Raw genomic sequence first — 20,798 nt, forward strand, 5'->3', positions numbered from 1 at the left:
GTGTATGTGTATATATACAGACACACATACATATATATTTTTTGCTCAGGGTGCAGGATCCTAGTCCCCTGAAGGAATTGAACCCCTGCTCCCTGAAGGAATTGAACCCCTGTCCCCTGCAGTGGAAGCCTGGAGTCTTAACCACTGGACTGCTCGGGAAAGTCCCGAGTTTGACATGTATATTAAATACTTACTATGTGCTTATTTGTATTCAAGATTCTCATAAAAGCAACAAAAGCAGGGAAAAAAGGTTAGTCTGCCCATAGTAGGGCTTACTTGAGAACCTGAGGGATAGGTGCTATGGACAGGTCTCTGTGGAAGGTTATATCGCCAAATAGGGATTTTAAGCAGAGGAACCCATTTCTTCGTAGTATGTTAACATTCTTCCTTCCCACCTCCCGCATAGCTTAAAGTGGGGGAGAGCTTAAAGTGATTAGCTGTGTAAAAAAGCACAATCCATGCAGGTTATGGAAAGATGAGACTATTTGAGTAAATGGAGACTGAGATAAATATAGTGCTTCTTAATACATTACAGGTAGGTCTGTAGAAAATTGAAAACAAGAAGAAGAAGAAAAAAACCAAGAAGAAAAGCCCGTGTAATATAATGTGAGGAATGCTGGTTTGGAAGCCATATAAAATGGGGATAATCCTTCATATTTCCTTGCAACACAAATCAGTTATGTTTGTTTTTGATACCAAGAAGAAACCTAAAAGGATATAAATTCATGAAGGAAGATTATTAACTGCCTTTCAGATTGATTTCAGACATGTTACTGGGTATGGAGTAGTATCTCATTATGATTTTCCTGATGACTGATGATGTTGAACATTTTTTAATGTACTTAATGACTACTTGTATGCCTTTGTTTTTAAAACTGTATAGCTTGTCTTCAAATTGCATTGTAAGAGTTCTTTATATATTATGGATGCAAATTATTTTGTTAAAAAGTAAAATTTTGATAGCATCCAGTTTACCAATTTTTTCTTTCATAGTGTTTTATTTTTATGTCTTAGCTGAGAAATCCTTGTTGTTGTTGTTCAGTTACTCAGTCGTGTCTGACTCTTTGTGACCCCATGGACTGCAGCAGGCCAGGCTTCCCTGTCCTTCACCGTGTCCCGGAGCTTGATGTTTTGAGTCGGTGATGCCATCCAGCCATCTTGTCCTCTGTTGTCCCCCTTCTCCTCCTCCCTTCAATCTTTCCTAGTCTCAGGGTCTTTTCTAATGCGTTAGCTCTTCGCATCAGGTGGCCACAAGTATTGGAGCTTCAGTTTCAGCATCAGTCTTTCCAGTGAATATTCAGGGTTGGTTTCCTTTAGGATTGACTGGTTTGATCTTCTTGCTGTCCAGGGATAAATCCTTACCCACTCCAAATTGCAAAAATTTTTTTTTGTTTTATTGAGATTTAACTGACATGGTACAGTTTGATGTTTGACATATATACATACCCATAAAATCATTACCACAACATGTCCATCATTTTCAAAAGTTACCTGGTGTCCCTGTGATTCTTCCCTCTTATTCCTGTCTCTACAAGATAACAGTTGATCTGCTTTACTGTTTGTTTGTATTTTCTAGAATTTTATAGAAATAGAATCATATGGTCTGTATTCTTTTTTGGTCTGGCATCTTTTATTCAGCACAGTTATTTTAAGATTCATGTGTGTCTCTGCAAGTACCAATAGTTTATTCTGTTCCATTGGATTTATGTATAGCAATTTGCATATTCATCTACCTGATGATGGATTTTTCGATTGTTTCCAGCTTTAACTGTTACAAATAAAAATGCTGTGAACATTTGTATATATGCCTTTGTGTGGACATATGATTTATTTTAGATAAGTACCTCGGAGTGAAATGACTCTTAGCACTTGGTGGGTGCATGTCCAGCTGAGCCACAAGGGATCTTCCCATGTATAACTTTAGCAACTGTCAAAACTGTTTTAGAAATCATGGTAGCATTTTATGTTCCCACCAGCAATGTATGAGAGTTCCATTTGCTTCATGTCTTTGTTAGTACTTTGTATGGCCAGTCTTTTGATTTTAGCCATTCTAGCAGGTGTGCAGTGATACCTCAGTGTAGTTTAATCTGCAGTTCCTTAATTACTAATGACGTTGAGTATCTTTTCATGTGCCATAACATACTTACTTTCTTAGTTGAAGTATCTGTTCAAATCTTTTGCCCATTTTTAAAAACGGAATTTTCTTTATCAGTGAGTTTTGAGAGTTCTTTATATATCCTGGATACAAGTTCTTCTTAAGATATATGCTTTGCAAATGTTTTCTTCCAGTCTGTGGCTTGTCTTTTCGTTCTAACAGTGTGTTTTGAAGAATATAAGTTTTTGATTTGATAAAGTTTAATTTGTCAGTTGTTTTATGAATTGTAATTTTTCATGTCATATCTAAAAAATGTTTGCCTAACCAAATGTTATAAAGATTTTCTCTTATGATTTCTTCTGTAAGTTTTATAGTTCTAATTTTTACATTTAGTTCTGGGATTCATTTATCAAGTTTTTGTGTATGATGTGAGGTAAGGGGTCGTTGTTAACTTTTCTTCCCGTACAGGTAGCCAGGCAGTTGTTTCAGCATCAATTTTTGGAAGTCTTTCCTTTCCCTGCCAACTTGTCTTGGCACATTTATCGAAAATCACTTGGCTGTATATGTTGGGTCTGTTTTTGGATTCTGTTCTGTTGATTTATGTATCCTTTCACCAAAACCACTTGTCTTGATTACTGTAGTTTTGCAGTAAGTCTTGAACTCTGAGTCTTAAGTACTTCATGCTTTACAAGTTGAGGAAAGAGCTTGATAATCCTGTATTTTCTTAGTGATGGGTTAAACATTAAGATAAAGACAGACGTTCATATATATGAATTACCAATTAAATTTTTCAGAGATGGTAAAGAACTATGGCTTCCTTGAGCACACGAGAGGAAATAGTTCCACTGAGGAAAGATGGTGGTCGTTTATAGAAGAAGTTTCTGTAAGCAGAAGAAGATGAAGTCTATGTTAAAGACAGTGAAGATAGGCTTTAAAGTGATGATGGCAAGAAACAAGAAGTAGAAACAAAGACTATAAGGTCCTTATGAGCCAGTAGTGGAGAAGGCAATGGCACCCCACTCCAGTACTCTTGCCTGGAAAATCCCATGGACGGAGGAGCCTGGTAGGCTGCAGTCCATGGGGTTGCTAAGAGTTGGACATGACTGAGTGACTTCATTTTGACTTTTCACTTTCATGCATTGGAGAAGGAAATGGCAACCCACTCCAGTATTCTTGCCTAGAGAATCCCAGGAATGGGGGAGCCTGGTGGGCTGCCGTCTTTGGGGTCGCACAGAGTCGGACATGACTGAAGCGATTTAGCAGCAGCAGCAGCATGAGCCAGTAGTGAAATAAGCAAGATAATTCTCCCCTGGAGTGTAAGCTGCAACAACTTGAACAGATTATTAGTAAATGTTTCACCCTACATTGTGTACGATTTCTATGAAAATTAATCCTCTTCAGACCTCTTCATACCACAGAATGATAATCAATATTAATGTATTATATTAATTGATAATGATTCATGGGCACTTAGAAAAGAAAGTCTTATTTATATATTAACTAATGGGTAGCATCTTAAACTTTTTGGTATCAAAAATTATTTAGTGTTCAAAGAGCATGTGTTTGTGAATTTTATCTATTAAAATTGATTGTATTGAAAAGTTAAAACTAAAACAAAATTAAAATATTTGTTAATTTACATATATAGTAAACTAATTATATGTTAACATAGATAAGATTGTATGAAAAATCATTGTATTTTCCAAAACAAAAATTTAGAAGATTGGTGTTGCTTTACATTTTTGCAAATTTTTAAAATGTCTGGCTTCATAAAGATAGTTGGATTATATTCTGTGCCTCATCATTCAGTCTTTTTTGATAGCACCCATCACATAGCATCTGAACAGCTCCATTGCACACTTTTGAGAGGATGACAATGAAAATGACAAATAATGTCTTACTCTGAAAACTGTTTTGATCCTTTAGATCCCCTGAAGGGGTTTGGACTACACTCGAGGACCACTGAGCCATAAACATCATATGTAGCAGCTTAAGCTGTTTCTTTAGCATTTTCTGTGTATCACACTCAACACTTAAAAATTAAATGTGCTCACGTTCCATGATTTTAACCTTCTGTTAACATGGATGCCATATTATTGGTATAATGTCATGGAGGCAGTGTGTATGGAGATATCCAGTAAATGTTGTATATTGTGAGTTGAAGCAGTATGGTTGCAGAGAGGTCAGGATAAACACTTAAATGAGTAAATACATGTGACTCAGAGGACGTTTATTATTGCATGAAAGTGAAAGTCACTCAGTCGTGTCCCGACTCTTTGCAACCCTATGGAATTCTCCAGGCCAAAATACTGAAGTGGGTAGACTTCCCCTTCTCTAGGGGATCTTCCCAACCCAGGGATCAAACCCAGGTCTCCCACATTGCAGGCAGATTCTTTACCAGCTGAGCCACAGGGGAAGCCCGAGAATACTGGAGTGCATAGCCTATCCCCTCTCCATCGGATCTTCCTGACCCAGGAATAGAACCTGGATCTCCTGCATTGCAGGTGGGTTCTTTACCAACTGAGATACGAGGGAAGCCCTTATTATTGCATGCTGCTGCTGCTGCTAAGTCGCTTCAGTTATGTCCGACTCTGTGTGACCCCATAGATGGCAGCCCACTAGGCTCCTCGGTCTCTGGGATTCTCCAGGCAAGAATACTGGAGTGGGTTGCCATTTCCTTCTCCAGTGCATCAAGTGAAAAGTCAAAGTGAAGTCGCTCAGTCATGTCCGACTCTTAGCGACCCCATGGACTGCAGCCTACCAGGCTCCTCCGTCCGTGGGATTTTCCAGGCAAGAGTACTGGAGTGGGGTGCCATTGCCTTCTCCTTTATTATTGCATATACACATATTTTTAGAGAACTGAGTATAAGAACTATTGTGATAGCAGATTCTGTCTTGGTTTTTAAGTAACATGTAAAGATGCCTTTGAGTATTCTATATCAAAGGGATTCTTGCTCATTAGCTTTCTAGCTGCTCAAGACACATAGAGATTCTAATATGTAGAGTGAAATATAAGTGCAAAATACAGTACTTACATGATGACTGAATGTAGTTCAGTGGTTAATGTCCAGAAATATTTGTTTTTTCCTCCTTAAATTGTAGAATAAAATATTTTTAAGGTGAAAATTACATATATAGCATAAAGGTATCTTTTGACAGTATGATCCCTACGCTTTAGCTCAAATGGCCTTTTAACTTTGAGTATGGCTTGTATGAATTTATGAATTTCAGATTATATATTTGAATAATAGAGTAATTTGGAGAGAATCTAGAGAAGAGCAGTAACTATATTATGGTTCTTAATTCAAATCCTGTTGGAGTGCTGGACATTGAACTTTGGGAAGGAACCCAAATGGTGTTAATACTGTAAATAATGTGAAGCTTCATTGTGATGGTGACTGGTTAGCGTCATCATCACAATTTGACCAGTTCTCATATTCCAAGATAGACTTTAAAGAAATTTTCTTCTGTAGTGAGAGAGATATAGAATAGCCTGTTAAAATATTGTTATTTCAAACACAATGAATTACTACATACGTTTTGTGAACTTTTCTTCCCTTGGAGATAAAGAATATTGTTGCTCTCCAAAACAGGTCTCCAAACCAGGGCTTTTAAAAATGATATAATGAAGTTCTTTTTCATCTCTGATTTTATGATAGATATCTCTGAAATGACAATTGTGTTTGCAAATGGCAGTTGCCTCACTAAATCCCTCAAGTTTTTGCAAAAGTTGTTGTGAATATTTGGAATTATAGGAGTGAGACAAAAGTTGTGAAGGTCAAGGGTTTTGACTTGTGAACTTGTACTATTTGTGTATTGGATTTCTTATCCTAAATTATGATTCTTCCACTTGTATTCTCTCTTCAACCAGTGAGGATTTTTGTAGCTTGTCTTTTAAAAAGATCATTATTCATTGGAAGTTTAAAGGCTCAGTCATTTATACCTTAGTGGTGATTAGTTTGATGCTGTCCACTTTCCTCCTAAATAGAGCAGAGATCAACTGCTTTGAAAAGGTGAGAGTGTTTACTGGAAGAGAAGAGCAAGTTATTAATTTTGGAGCTTATAATACCAACTTCAAGGATGAATTTTGGAGGCTTATGTCAGTGTGAGATGGGAGAGCCAAGATAAAGATGCTACTTAGAAGTATGCCTGATATAAACCATGTACATTGAATTTTATCAGGAACAAACTGGTTCTATACCAGGAAAATGGAAAAGTTTATTTCTTTTTTTCCCTTGTTATACTTCTGTCTCTCTGCTGCAAAATATCCAGCTGGGGCTTTTATACTTTTAGAACTTTGGATTTTTAGAACTCCTTTATAGAATAAATAAGATTTTGTGGGCTGTTTCAGGAATCATCATCATAGAATCCCACAGAAAAGCATGTTTTCAATTCTCATATGCAGTCTACAAACAAAATTTAAAAACACAGCCCTTTCTGGGTCATTTCTTTGGAGTAAATAATTGAATGAGGGGCTCATTTCCATTGAAGTTGCTAAATGATTATTGTATGATTAGGGCGTGTCAGAGTAAAACCACTGAGTAAGAGTGACAGTCATTTAAAATTTAGAAAATTCTGAAGAGTAGGAATTTGATGATAATAGGTAATATTTATTGAATGGTTATTTACAAAACTCTTCTTCAGTTAGTCAGTTCAGCCGCTCAGTCGTGTCTGACTCTTTGAGACCCCATGGACTGCAGCACTCCAGGCCTCCTTGTCCATCACCAACTCCCAGAGTTTACCCAAACTCAACGTCCATTGAGTCAGCGATGCCATCCAACCATCTCATCCTCTGTCGTCCCCTTCTTCTCCCTCCTTCAGTCTTTCCCAGCATCAGGGTCTTTTTAAATGAGCCAGCTCTTCACATCAGGTCTTCTTAGTGGTTTGTATATATAATCCTCATTTAATTCTCACAACAGTTCTTTGGAGTGAGTACTGTTTTTATCCTCACCTTACAAAGGAGGAAACTGAGGCAAAGCAAGGCTGATTTACTTGTTTTAGGTCATATAACTAAAAGTGAAAGAACTTGGATTTCAGTACAGGCAGTTTGCTCCAGAGCCTGTGATTTTTTTTTAATTTATTTATTTTTAACTGAAGGATAATGGCTTTACAGTATTGTGTTGGTTATTGCCATACATCAACATGAATCAGCCATAGGTATAGTATGTTCCCTCCCTCTTGCAACTCCCTTCCACCCCCTGCCTCACCCTACCCCTCTAGGTTGTCACAGAGCCTGGGTTTGAGTTCTTTCAGCCATAAAACAGAGCCTGTGTTCTTAATCACCATATCTTTTCTAAAGTAGGATGTTGGCCATATTATTTTGCTGAAATTGAACTAAGAATAGAAACTTTGGCTTTGCTGGTATATGATAACAAATTTTGAAAAAAAAAAAAAAAACAGCTCCTTTTGCTTGGAATAACTTAAATTGCTTCAGTTATACATTAAAAAAAATTTTTTTTAATGTCACATTCTTCCAAAATGTAAGGTCAATCTGTAGTAGATTATTTTTTTACTTTTTAGGTTTCTGCCACAGTATGCCTTGGGTACCCAAATATCTACATGTACTCTTCTTCCTATAAGTAGAACTCACTTCCCCCTTTCCCCCTTTCCCAAGAGAAACAACCTAGAATTTTATCCAGTTATTATCAGTCAGTTCAGTCGCTCAGTCGTGTCCAACTTTTTGCGACCTCATGAATTGCAGCACGCCAGGCCTCCCTGTCCATCACCAACTCCTGGAGTACACTCAGACTAATGTCCATCGAGTCAGTGATGCCATCCAGCCATCTCATCCTCCATCGTCCCCTTCTCCTCCTGCCCCCAATCCCTCCCAGCATCAGAGTCTTTCCAGTGACTCAACTCTTCGCATGAGGTGACCAAACTACTGGAGTTTCAGCTTCAGCATCATTCCCTCCGAAGAAATCCCAGGGTTGATCTCCTTCAGAATGGACTGGTTGGATCTCCTTGCAGTCCAGGGGCCTCTCAAGAGTCTTCTCCAACACCACAGTTCAAAAGCATCAATTCTTCGGCGCTCAGCTTTCTTTATAGTCCAACTCTCACATCCATACATGACCACAGGAACAACCATAGCCTTGACTAGACGGACCTTTGTTGGCAAAGTAATGTCTCTCCTTTTCAATATGCTATCTAGGTTGGTCACAACTTTTCTTCCAAGGAGTAAGCATCTTTTAATTTCATGGGTGCAATCACCATCTGCAGTGATTTTGGAGCCCCAAAAAATAAAGTCTGACACTGTTTCCCCTTCTATTTCTCATGAAGTGATGGGACCAAATGCCATGATCTTTGTTTTCTGAATGTTGAGCTTTAAGCCAACTTTTTCACTCTCCACTTCCACTTTCATCAAGAGGCTTTTTAGCTCTTCTTCACTTTCTGCCATAAGGGTGGTGTCATCTGCATACCTGAGGTTATTGATATTTTATCCCAGCAATCTTGATTCCAGCTTGTGCTTCTTCCAGCCCAGTGTTTCTCATGATGTACTCTGCATATAAGTTCAATAAGCAGGGCGACAATATACAGCCTTGATGTACTCCTTTTCCTATTTGGAACCAGTCTGTTGTTCCATGTCCAGTTCTAACTGTTGCTTCCTGACCTGTATATAGGTTTCTCAAGAGGCAGGTCAGGTGGTCTGGTATTCCCATTTCTCTGAGAATTTTCCACAGTTTATTGTGATCCACACAGTCAAAGGCTTTGGCATAGTCAATAAAGCAGAAATAGATGTTTTTCTGGAACTCTCTTGCTTTTTCGATGATCCTTCAGATGTTGGCAATTTGATCTCTGGTTCCTCTGCCTTTTTCGAAAACCAGCTTGAACATCTGGAAGTTCACGGTTCACGTATTGCTGAAGCCTGGCTTGGAGAATTTTGAGCATTACTTTCCTTGTGCAGTTGTGTGGTAGTTTGAGCAATCTTTGGCATTGCCATTCTTAAGGATTGAAATGAAAACTGAACTTTTCCAGTCCTGTGGCCACTGCTGAGTTTTCCCAGTTTGCTGGCATACTGAGTGCAGCACTTTCACAGCATCATCTTTTAGGATTTGAAACAGCTCAACTGGAATTCCATCACCTCCACTAGTTTTGTTCGTAGTGATGCTTTCTAAGGCCCACTTGACTTCACTTTCCAGGATGTCTGGCTCTAGGTGAGTGATCACACCATGGTGATTGTCTGGGTTGTGAAGATCTTTTTTGTACAGTTCTTTTGTGTATTCTTGCCATCTCTTAATATCTTCTGGTTCTTTTAGGTCTAGACCATTTCTGTCGTTTATCGAGCCCATTTTTGCATGAAATGTTCCCTTGGTATCTCCAATTTTCTTGAAGAGATCTCTAGTCTTTCCCATTCTGTTGTTTTCCTCTATTTCTTTGCATTGATCACTGAGGAAGGCTTTCTTATCTCCTCTTATTATTCTTTGGAACTCTGCATTCAGATGCTTATATCTTTCCTTTTCTTCTTTGCTTTTCGCTTCTCTTCTTTTCACAGCTATTTGTAAGGTCTCCTCAGACAGCCATTTGGCTCTTTTGCATTTCTTTTCCATGTGGATGGTCTTGATCCCTGTTTCCTGTACAATGTCTCGAATCTCATTCCATAGTTCATCAGGCACTCTATCTATCAGATCTAGGCCCTTAAATCTATTTCTCACTTCCACTGTATAATCATACGGGATTTGATTTAGGTCATACCTCAATGATCTAGTGGTTTTCCCTACTTTCTTCAATTTCAGTCTGATTTTGGCAATAAGGATTTATTATATCCAGCTGAAATTCTAAGCTCTCTGGTGCTTTCACTTTCATTAGATCCCAGAGTGGCTTCTAGGTTTTTGGTAGAGGAGAAGGAATAGAATAAAAGCAATAAAAGCTGTTAGTTAGAAAATGGGATAATGAGAAGCACAATATAGCCTCTAGGCCATATTGGTTATAAAATCCTCCTGGGTAGCAGTGGGAGAGCCTCAGTCCATGACAGTATAATAAGTTCCTTGATTCTGCTGTTGGGCTCTGCATTGTTCCCTGTGCCTTCTGAAGGGGCTCACCTTGTGTAGTATCCCCTGTGGCCACATCTGAGGTGGGTATGGGTGAAGATGCCTTTTCTGGGAAATGCACAACTTTATAGCTCACTTCTTAGTGATTAGCTTGGGTATTATTTTGGATACCTAAGAGACTTTTGCAGTCTAGGCACCCCCCTGCCCCCATACAGTTATTTTAAAAAGCTTAATTATTTAGACTTTCTGCTACTTTGAGCCAAAGGACATGTCTAGGCAGAATTTTTCAATGTGAAGACTCTGTCCTCTGTGCTTGGAACTTACCCCAGGGACTTCTAACCTTCTGGTGCCATGGAATCCCTTCAAAGTCTGGTGAAACCTGTGGACACTTCTCAGAATAAAGTCTCAAAATGCATAAAATAATATACTTAGGATTATAAAAGAAACCAGTTTATATTAGCAAAATATTAACTTTATAACAGTAATAGATGTGTCTTTGAATTAACATGTTAAATAAATTAAATAAAAAATCTAATGGCAAATCTTAATACACTGTCATAAATTTGAAGTAGTGAAGTTAAAAAATTGAGATTCTGCAACATTTATCACATTATATGAATATATTAGTGATTTTTGTTGATGGCAGAGTCATGGGTACTGTTAATGCTACTGTGACTTGTTGTCTACTTTCCTGATTAAAGAAATTGCTTAGTTTCAGTTACAAGTTAGTGGAAATAAAGGCTATATTTTCCCCCATCCAAGTTCTTTCACCTCCTGAGGTAATGATGGCTCTGGTGAGGCCATTGAAATGTAATAGTCTTTAGTAGAAAGTCAGCACCCTCACAACATTGCTTTTTTGTGGCAAGACAGTACTCTTCCCTAGTCAGTTACTTCACTTTGCTCTTTCAGAAGCAGTTTGTGTTTTTTTTTCAACCATGTAGGGCTTCAAGTTACAGGACTTTTAGCTTGACCTGCAGGCCATAAGCAGAGAGTACCTCCCTTAGCAAATCTGCGTTTTCTCCATCTCTGCTTCCACCTCTATTTGAAGTTAATTTTTCTTTTAGGACTTTGTTTTAATTAAGTAGGAGGAGGCAGCACATGCCAGTATTCTCAATTTTCCTGTAGTGCTTCTCTACTTGCTATATAGTCTCCGTTGGCGTATGATCTGTTTTCCAGGTACAGTGGGTGACAATTTGACCAAATCCTTTGTCTCTTTAATAAGTGTTACCAACTTTCCATCCTGCAGTATTAGAGTTCTTAATGTTTACTCATCAGCTCCTCTAAGAGAGTGTCTTATTTTAGGTCCTATTACTTGTATCACCTCACTCCCATGTCCCACATTCCATGTTTATTAGTAGTTGCATTCACCTGCTGGTAGAGTTCTTTTTATAGTAGTTAAACACGTAAAACTTCCTGGTAGCTCAGCGGTAAAGAATGCGCCTACAGTGCAGGAGATATGGGTTCGATTCCTCACTTGGCATTAAAGGAAATGGCAACGCACTCCAGTAGTCTCGCCTGGAAAATACTATGCACAGAGAAGCCTGGCAGACTACACTCCATGGGGTCGCAAGAGTCGGACATGACTTAGCGGATGAGCAACAGCCAACATATAAAAAGTCTGGATGGTAGCAGTTCAGGACTAGGATGGCAGCTTCACGTTGGTTCACCAAAAAATCAGGGACCCAGATCCCTTCTTTCTGCTCTGTGTCTTTAGCATATGACTTCCATTTCCACACATCACTTTATGGCCAAAGATGACTGTTGGCACACTAGCTGTTGTATCCACATTCAGGATAGGGCAAAAGTTGTAATAGTATCCAGAATAAAATTTGGGTTGTAGTCTTAAGGAAGAAGGCCACAATAGGTGTTAGGTGGTAGTTAGTGGACTCTGCCATCAATCTTGCTTCTGATTACCTTGAGTGCTGAGATGCAGTAACAGGAATTATGTTTTAAAATGTTTAAATATGTATATGTATATATATGACCCCCTGAGATGCATGTGATCAGAATGACTGCTGTGGTAATTACAAGGATTTCTTTTAAGTTCCCAGTTGCTCAGTTTTTCACATGATACCTAGTCTTAAGATAAAATGGCAAGGGCTAGGAATGGAGGGGGAAGATTCAGGCATATCTAGGTCACAACATCATAACCCTCATTATTCTTATTTTCCTTGATGCCTTCCTCTTAGGTCCATTTGGGAAAGCCAACAACATCTCTACCCATTTCCCACCTTTTCAATCCTATTGAAGTCTTGAACTTTTTCTTTATAAGCTTTGATTACTCCTCAGGTATTAGGGAGGGAGAAGGCAATGGCAGCCCACTCCAGTACTCTTGCCTGGAAAATCCCATGGATGGAGAAGCCTGGTAGGCTGCAGCCCATGGGGTCGCTGAGTCAGACACGACTAAGCGACTTCACTTTCACTTTTCACTTTCATACATTGGAGAAGGCAGTGGCAACCCACTCCAGTGTTCTTGCCTGGAGAATGACAGGGACGGGGGAGCCTGGTGGGCTGCCGTCTGTGGGGTCACACAGAGTTGGACACAACTGAAGTGGCTTAGCAGCAGCAGCAGCAGCAGCAGCAGGTATTAGGGAAATTACAGAGGGAAGCCAAGCAACAGGCTGAAGTAGCTAAAATGGGAATTTGTGATCCTATCAGTGGCAGTATTTCATTAAGTGAGGTCAGAATCCCCTTCCTCCTCCTGTGTCATGACTTAGGGTGGAGTTGTTAGATCTTGGTACTCTTTACCTTTTCGTTGTATGCAGAGAAAATTCCTTATGCAACTCCTTTTAAGCAATAGATACCATTATAGATTTAAGAACTTCAGACATAATTTCTTCATGCCTTGCTTTATCCTACAAGTAACATTATCTTCTTATCTTTACTTCCATCTCCCCATTTTTCTCTCCTCTTCTAGTAGACCTTTCTGTCTCTGTGTAGCGCTACTTGTCAGTCTGTGCTGAGTCATGCTTTTTTCCAGTTCATAAAGGACTTCAGTCCTGTGGTTTTCCTTCCTCATACTGTTGAATCCTCTTTTCTTTTACTTCTTGCTTTTAGCTTGTAAACATGTTTGATCTTGTTTGGGGAGGAGCATACCCACACCTTCATTGGATAGTCACTGTTCCGATCATTTAAACACCCTTTACCCACTCACTGTATACCTAGGCATTGCAGGAACAGAAAAGAATTAGAAAGTTCCTTCTTCTAAGGAGCTCATGGCCTCACGAAAGAGTTAAAGATAATTTAATTCTGTGCAAGTTCTGTAATAGAAGTACTTATAATCTGTAGGGATAAGATCTAGTTCAATTTAGGAGATGGAGAGTGAGAAGAGTAGATTGACAAGACTTTCTAGGCGGGGAGGTGGAAAAGGAAGTGAGGATAGAAAGCTTGTGATGTAATTGTGCATGTGAAAACGGCATGGTTGAGCCAGACTGAGGTTATAATTGCTCTAGGAATTTATCGAGAAGGATTAATAAACAGTAAATGAAAGCTAAAGTAGTTGAAAATGAGGCATTTAGAATTAGTATAATAGGAGAAGAGAAACCATTGAAAGTTTTTGGGCACAATGGCAGGAAAACGTTGCTGACGTTTCTCTTGGAGTATATGCATGGACCCTGGAGGTGCTTAGCAGGGAGGAATCAGAGCCTACGAGGCCAGCTAGGAAGCTTTTGGAATGAGGTGAGGTAATGAGGGCCTGACATTTCTTGACCAGATTTCCATAGCCAGATTCCTCAGAGCCTCTCATGCTGTTTTTAAATCTGCCACCATCTGTTCTCTTATACAAGTGGACTTCTGTCATCACCATTCCATTGAGAGGTTTCTTTCTAAAGTTACTTGATGATCTGGCCAAATCTAATCATCATTTTTTTGTCTTCTCAGTAGAGAACCACTGCAGCAACCAGCCTAAGCAGCAACAATGGAGACACTTTTTATCTCCCCACCAGGAATATGTAAAATTGAACAAACAGCAAAGAAAACAGAAACCCAGTTTTTCAGATTTTAAATTTAAGAGAGATTTTTATAGGTTTCTTCAAATTATAATAGAACTAGTAAACATAAGCACAACAATGGAATGCTTTTTACTCATGATGTCTTTGACTAGGCACAAATTCTTTCCAGCCTGTATAGATCTTAACTTACTTCAAGTCTTAGTTAAAGTTCTTCCTTCTGTTTCTTTTTTTTTGATTGAGTTTATTATTTATTTTTTTTTACTTTACAATATTGTATTGGTTTTGCCATACATCAACATGAATTTGCCACGGGTGTACACGTGTTCTCCATCCTAAACTCCCCTCCCAACTCCCTCCCCATACCATCCCTCTGGGTCATCCCAGTGCACCAGCCCCAAGCATCCTGTATCCTGCATCGAACCTGGACTGGTGATTCATTTCTTGCATGATATTATACATGTTTCAATGCCATTCTCCCAAATCATCCCACCCTCTCCCTCTCCCACAGAGTCCAAAAGACTGTTCTATACATCTGTGTCTCTTTTGCTGTCTCCTATACAGGGTTATTGTTACCGTCTTTCTAAATTCCATATATATACGTTAGTATACTGTATTGGTGTTTTTCTTTCTGGCTTACTTCACTCTGTATAATTGAGTCCAGTTTCATCCACCTCATGAGAACTGATTGATTCAAATGTATTCTTTTTAATGGCTGAGTGATACTCCATTGTGTATACGTACCACAGCTTTCCTATCCATTCGTCTGCTGATATCTACTTCCTTCTGTTTCTTAAGGCTGCAGCCCATGTTGTCTTCTACTTTTTTCTGAACCATTACAGAACTCATAGTTCTTTTTCAACTCTTTCTTGTATTTGACTTTCCTAATTGGAGTATAGTTCCTAGAGGATAAAAATTTTATCTTAATTCCTGTGTGTATAAAATTTTACTCTAGAATAATCTTGTACACATGTGTAATTATAAATTCTTATTAAATGTTATAACAGTATTAAGTACCTACTTAGTGTATGTTCATGTTTTATTACTGAGATTCTCATAAAGTCAGTGGCACTGGTGGAAGAAACAGAAGTTAAAGATGATTTTCAGTAGGGAGCATCCGCAATATCCGTTATATTCCAGTTTGCAATGTACTTTTACATTATCTTTGAAAATGTATGTGACTAGCTGCGTGGGGAATTTGAACAAAATAAAGCTATTTGGTAGAGACTTAATTGAGGCCAATATGATGACAGCCTGGTAAAATAGCCAATGCTTGCAGAATAAAATGTGAATAATAGCCGCAACTATCAATATCGCCACCACCAAGAGCTAACATTTATTGCCTGTTTATTGTTTGCCAGTCACTGTACTTTATGTCAGTGAGAGGTAGATACTGTTATTCTAATATTACAAATAAGTATGGTAGAAAAACTGCTAGATTGGGCATCAGGAGCTCTGAGCTCTGGTGTTAGTTCTACTATTAACTATTTGTATGAGTTAGTTTTTCATCTTTAGATTGAAGCAATTGTTCTCCGACCTGTACGGTACTTTGCCTACTCTTTGACATTCTGTGATCTCTAAATTATCTTGGCTCCTTATTCCACAAGTTTCTATAACTTATTTCATTCTGGAAACAGACATTTCTGGCTGAGATTGTAGAACAGGAGGGTGAGGTTTTTTTTTGATCTCTGAAGGTGCTGTATAGAGGAATTTAAAGTTCAGGTTTCAGAGAGATGGGAAGGGAAAATGAAAAATGTTAAACTGTTAATCAGAATATAAGAAAAAGAATATCTGGTAATGCAGATAGAATCCTCATGGCTGTCTCTTGATTTTATTGCTGTTGCTTAATCTTGTTTACTTTATGGTTCATTAGTACCCTCCCTAGATACACCTAGAACAGTATTATTAACTAACACTTATTGAGTGTTTCTTCCTAGTATAAGTTACCCATTTAATTTTTAATTCTCAAAGTAGTATTTTAACCATAGGTATTATTATTGTTTCATATCACAGATGAGATGGGGTTAAGAGATACTAACATTTTCATAGTCTCACAGATAGTAACTGGTAGATTATGTACTTGAATTCTGGTCTGCTTGACTCCAGAATCTGTGTTCTCTATCATTTGTACATTGCCTTCCAGAAGTTCAGATCCTAAGCACAAAGTGTAGATTGTTTTTTGCCTATGGCCATTTGGAATGAAGGATATATGTGGGATTTTCTTTGCCACAGTTTTTTTCTTTTTACTGAGATATTTTAAGTTTCCTATTTTGTTTTCTTTTTTCCTTTATTTTCATGTCAGTTAGAAGTCTTTCATGCCTCTCTGCTTTGTTGTCAGGCTCACTTTTCCTGCTTCTTTGATCCCAGGATAGGAAAGTTTTATACCTCTTGTTGAAAGTTAGCCATGCTAGTGTGAAGTGTCAAGCTTTGTTTCTGTATTTTATCTTTCATTCTTAGAGCAGCTTCCTTCTCTCTCCAGAATATGTGTTAACCTGGCAGGTGTTGTTTTTTCTTTTTTCTTTCTTTGAGTGGTAATGGTTTGAAATTTTTCGGCCTTGGAGGGAAATAGATTACAGAATTCAGATTACTGGATGTTTTTGTAAGCCTTTCCTTGAGTTTTTAATGCTGCTTTTCCTGCTTTTCATTTATGTGACTTTATCTCTTATATCCTGTACTCCCAGATTTTAGTTTTTTAAAGCTTGTTCTTTGACTTTTTTTTTAAACCGCATGGTGCTGTCTGTTCTCCATTTCTGTATTTCATCAGTGTCCTTGAGTTTGCATTCCTCTTTTCAGTCAACTCCCCCAGCTAGCTTGTTTCCTTGCTATCCTTGTCTACCCGGCTTTACTCTTCCTGCCTCCCACCTGCTCAGCTATACCTTCTTTCTTCATGTAAATTCCTGTGCCTGTTTCTCAGTTACTTCTCTGACCTCTTGCCTACACTTTACTTTTGATATTCTTTTGTATGATTTCCCTAAAATTTATGTAAAAGAAATGCCAGATATGTAGTCTTAAGTCTTAAAAGGGCCTGTGGTGTTGATGAGTAAACAGCTGGACTGCAGACAGATTTTTTTTTTCCATACTGTGGTCCTGTCTGTCTGTTCAAAGTGACAGTCGTTTTAAGAAAACTGACATAAAAATCACTTTGTGTGTATGCATTGTTCTGTCTCTTGTATAGTTTCAAACCAAATTTGTTGTGTTTTGGAGAGGAAGAAATTAAGAAAACAATTGGAAATGTTAATCCCTTAAATATTTGGTTTGGTCATTAATATACTCAATCTTTTTCCTCCAGATGTAACTAAGGCTTTCCCTCACTTTGGAACTCCTAGATTTGTGAATATTGGATATTTTGAGAAGCAGGGGTTCTTTCCTTGATATTGACTAAGGAGTCTATTTACCTTCAGGATGACATCTGAACTGGAGAGCAGCCTAACATCTATGGACTGGTTACCACAGCTCACCATGAGAGCAGCCATCCAAAAATCTGATGCTGCACAAAATGCGCATGGAACAGGAATTTCCAAGAAGAATGCACTCCTTGATCCAAATACAACCCTGGACCAGGAAGAAGTCCAACAGCACAAAGATGGGAAACCTCCATACAGTTATGCCAGCCTCATTACATTTGCAATTAATAGCTCACCCAAAAAGAAAATGACTCTGAGTGAGATTTACCAGTGGATTTGTGATAACTTCCCATATTATAGAGAGGCTGGCAGTGGTTGGAAGGTAAGGATTTTATTTAAGTTTTTATTTTTATACTGTGAACAAGAACAATATTGGCTTCTACTGAAGGTAAAGCTTTGTGGAGGTTTATGTAATTAAAGATGAAATTCTGATTACTAGTCATTTTTAGGATGTAAAAGAAACATTTTTAATTTGATGAATAACTATTGCTGGTAGAATATTAATTTGTTATAACTTTATTGTATTAGAGGACTGACATAGCATAAAGTGGGAGTAGAGAGAATGTAGCATTCACTGGAAAACAGAACCCACAGTTCAGGTAAGTTGAGAGTCTAAGGTTCAAAAAAACCAACATAGTATTGCAATTAGTGTTGTTTTCATGACCCAAGATTTTTTAAAAACCTTTTCTTTGAAAGAATTCTAGGTTTACAGAAGAGTTATGTAAGTAGTACAAAGCGTTCCTGTATCTCCTTCAACCAGTTCCTCCATGGCAACACCTTATATAACCAACCATTAACAAAACTAAGAAATTAATACTTTTGACTTAGCAGTACTGTTAGCTACTAAACTAAGTACATTACAGACTTTTTTCAGATTTCACCAGTTTTTCCACTGATGTCTTTTTATGTGCCAGGATTCATTTTGGGATCTAATCCAGGATCCCACCTTGCATTTTGTTGTCATTTGTCATGTCTCCTTAGGCTTCTTCAATCTGTAACTGTTCCTCATCTTTTTTTGCCTGTAATGATCTTAACACTTTTGAAGAATACTTGACACTTTTGAAAAGTACTTGTCTGGTATTCTGTAGAATGTTCCTCGGCTTGGATATGTCTGGTATTTTCTTGATTAGTTTGAGGGTAGTGCATTTTGGGGAGGGATGATGCAGAAGTGATGTGTCCTCTGTATATCAGTCGTATCAGGGGGAACTTGATGTCAGTATATCTTATTACTGGTAATGTTGACCTTGGTTCTTTGGTTAAGATGGTGTCTGTCAGGTTTCTCCACTATGGAGTTACTATTTATGACTTTGTAAATTATGTTTTGGGGGAGATATTTTGGCATGCAAGTACCCTGTTTTTTTCTTAAAACTATATTCATTTCAGCTTTCATTGGTAGATCATTACAGCAGTTTTTGTTTTCTAGCTGTGATTTTCTCTTTTCCTTTATTCCTTCCATATTATTTGGGATTCTTCTGTAAAAAAAAAAAAAACCTTATCCCTTCTTCCCCTTCTATTTATTTATTCATTCATTCAATCATTGTTTGTAACAGTCGGCACTCATTGATATTTATTTTTTGTATTGCTGCTATTTGTTCTTCAAATTGGTGCTGCTTTTGCCATTGGGAGCTCTTAACAAGTTGGCTCCTGTAACCATTGATACATGGTTCAGTTTTTTTGTTTACTTCTTAACTTTGTGCCTCCACAAGATGTTCCAGGCTCATCTTATATCTTTCCTGCCCCAGCTCTAGAATCAGCTACCTTTTTAAGAAGTCCTACTTCCTCACCTAAGCTTTTTCAGGAATCTTCAAAGTAGTTACCTGCCTAACTTACGTTATACAACAGATAATTCAACTTTCTTTGGTATCTACACATGTTGCATTCATATTCTTATGTAGGAGTGATCCAGTGTGTGCTGTGTGGAGGTGTGTGTATTTGTTTATGTGCATGTGGAAGAAGGGAGTTTACAGAGCTGCCATCAGCTGGTAGTTACACTTGTTTCTCTTAATCTTTCCTGTCTTAAGATCTTTGTGTTTTTTTGTTTGAATATATTTATTAAAGTCATTTAGTAAATTACTGTGTACTAATGATGTGCTCTGTACTGTGCCAGATAACCAAGTACCTTATAGGAAGGGATTTTTTTTTTTTAAATCTCTTCCTCTCTTCCATGCCCCAGCATAGTACTTCATTTAATAAGCCTTAATAAATGCAGTTTGAATGAAAGCCAGCATCCTGGTCCCACCTTTCTTTCCTAGCTTTATTTTTTGTTAGTTCCCTCTCATATACTCTTTCTTCTTATATCTTAGTCCCACCTATTAGTTGTCTAGATATAGATATTTTGATTTCTTGCTTTTTTCTCTTACTTGTCCTTAGACTTTCTCACCCTTTATTCTGTTAGCTTTATTCTGTTTATTTAAGCTCATATGTAACCTCTTTTCTCCCTGTAGAATTCATCTTTTGTGTTTCTGTATGTTTTATTAATAACTCTATCATCAGGTGACACCAGTGGCAAAAGAACCTGCCTGCCAATGCAGGAGATACAAGAGACGTGGGTTTGATCCCTGGGTTGGGAAGATCCCCTTGAGGAAGAAATGGCAACCCATTCCAGTATTCTTGCTTGGAAGAGAATCAATCCCGTGGACAGAGGAGCCTTGCGGGCTGCAGTCCGTGGGGTTACAAAGAGTTGAACACGACTAAGAGACTTAGCACACAGCACTATTATAGAGCTTACAGTTTTTTGTTCAGAGGTCTCATTTCATCTGAGTCCACCCGTGAGTGCCAGATTCGGTCTGTTGTATTTCTTGCTGCTGGCCAGCCCAAGTTATGGCCTGAAACTGGTTTAGAAATAGTGGTGTTTCACTTGGAAGATACATGGTTTGAATGTAATGAAGGAAAAAATGGGAATAGGTGGAGAAGTAATGCTGCTTTTTAGAACTAAAAGATATGCCAAGGAGATTATCTCATTCAGTTTGTTGCATTAGGAAGCCCTTTAATATTTCCAGGGATTGCTATTTCATTAATTATTCTTTTTAAAAAAGTTTTCTTCCATCCAATTTTAGGAGCCTAGAACTTGCCATAATTACTTTTAAGTTTTATTTTTGTAAACATAGAAATGTAATATTTTGAACATAAATGGAGATACATGGAAAGCGATTTATCTTCTCCTTTGCCAAGGTCTTATCTCTCTTTTCATGTTTAAAAGTTCCCATTCATTGTCCTTAGATTTGTTTAACATTGCTTGTGCAATTTTCTGTTTACTATTTCTTCTTCAGGTATGGAGGAGATGGGTTAGCTGAAAATGGAAGGTCATATAGAATTTGTGAAATTAGCCTGTATTCGATGAAAAGAGAGTTGAATAAAGATCCTAAAG

The 20,798-nt window shown here is 38.0% G+C and overlaps 1 protein-coding gene across 2 annotated transcripts in view; it reads left to right on the top strand.

Annotated features, from left to right (window-relative positions):
* Positions 1-20,798, top strand: part of FOXJ3 (forkhead box J3) — a 149,231-nt gene that overhangs the window by 31,650 nt on the left and 96,783 nt on the right. For both annotated transcript variants that reach the window (XM_052637053.1, XM_052637054.1), the window contains exon 3: positions 17,429-17,753. In XM_052637053.1, the coding sequence (XP_052493013.1) occupies positions 17,429-17,753 (325 nt within the window). The remainder of the gene's footprint in view (positions 1-17,428; positions 17,754-20,798) is intronic.

Source organism: Budorcas taxicolor, chromosome 3 (assembly GCF_023091745.1).
Source record: "Budorcas taxicolor isolate Tak-1 chromosome 3, Takin1.1, whole genome shotgun sequence".
NCBI lineage: Eukaryota > Metazoa > Chordata > Mammalia > Artiodactyla > Bovidae > Budorcas > Budorcas taxicolor.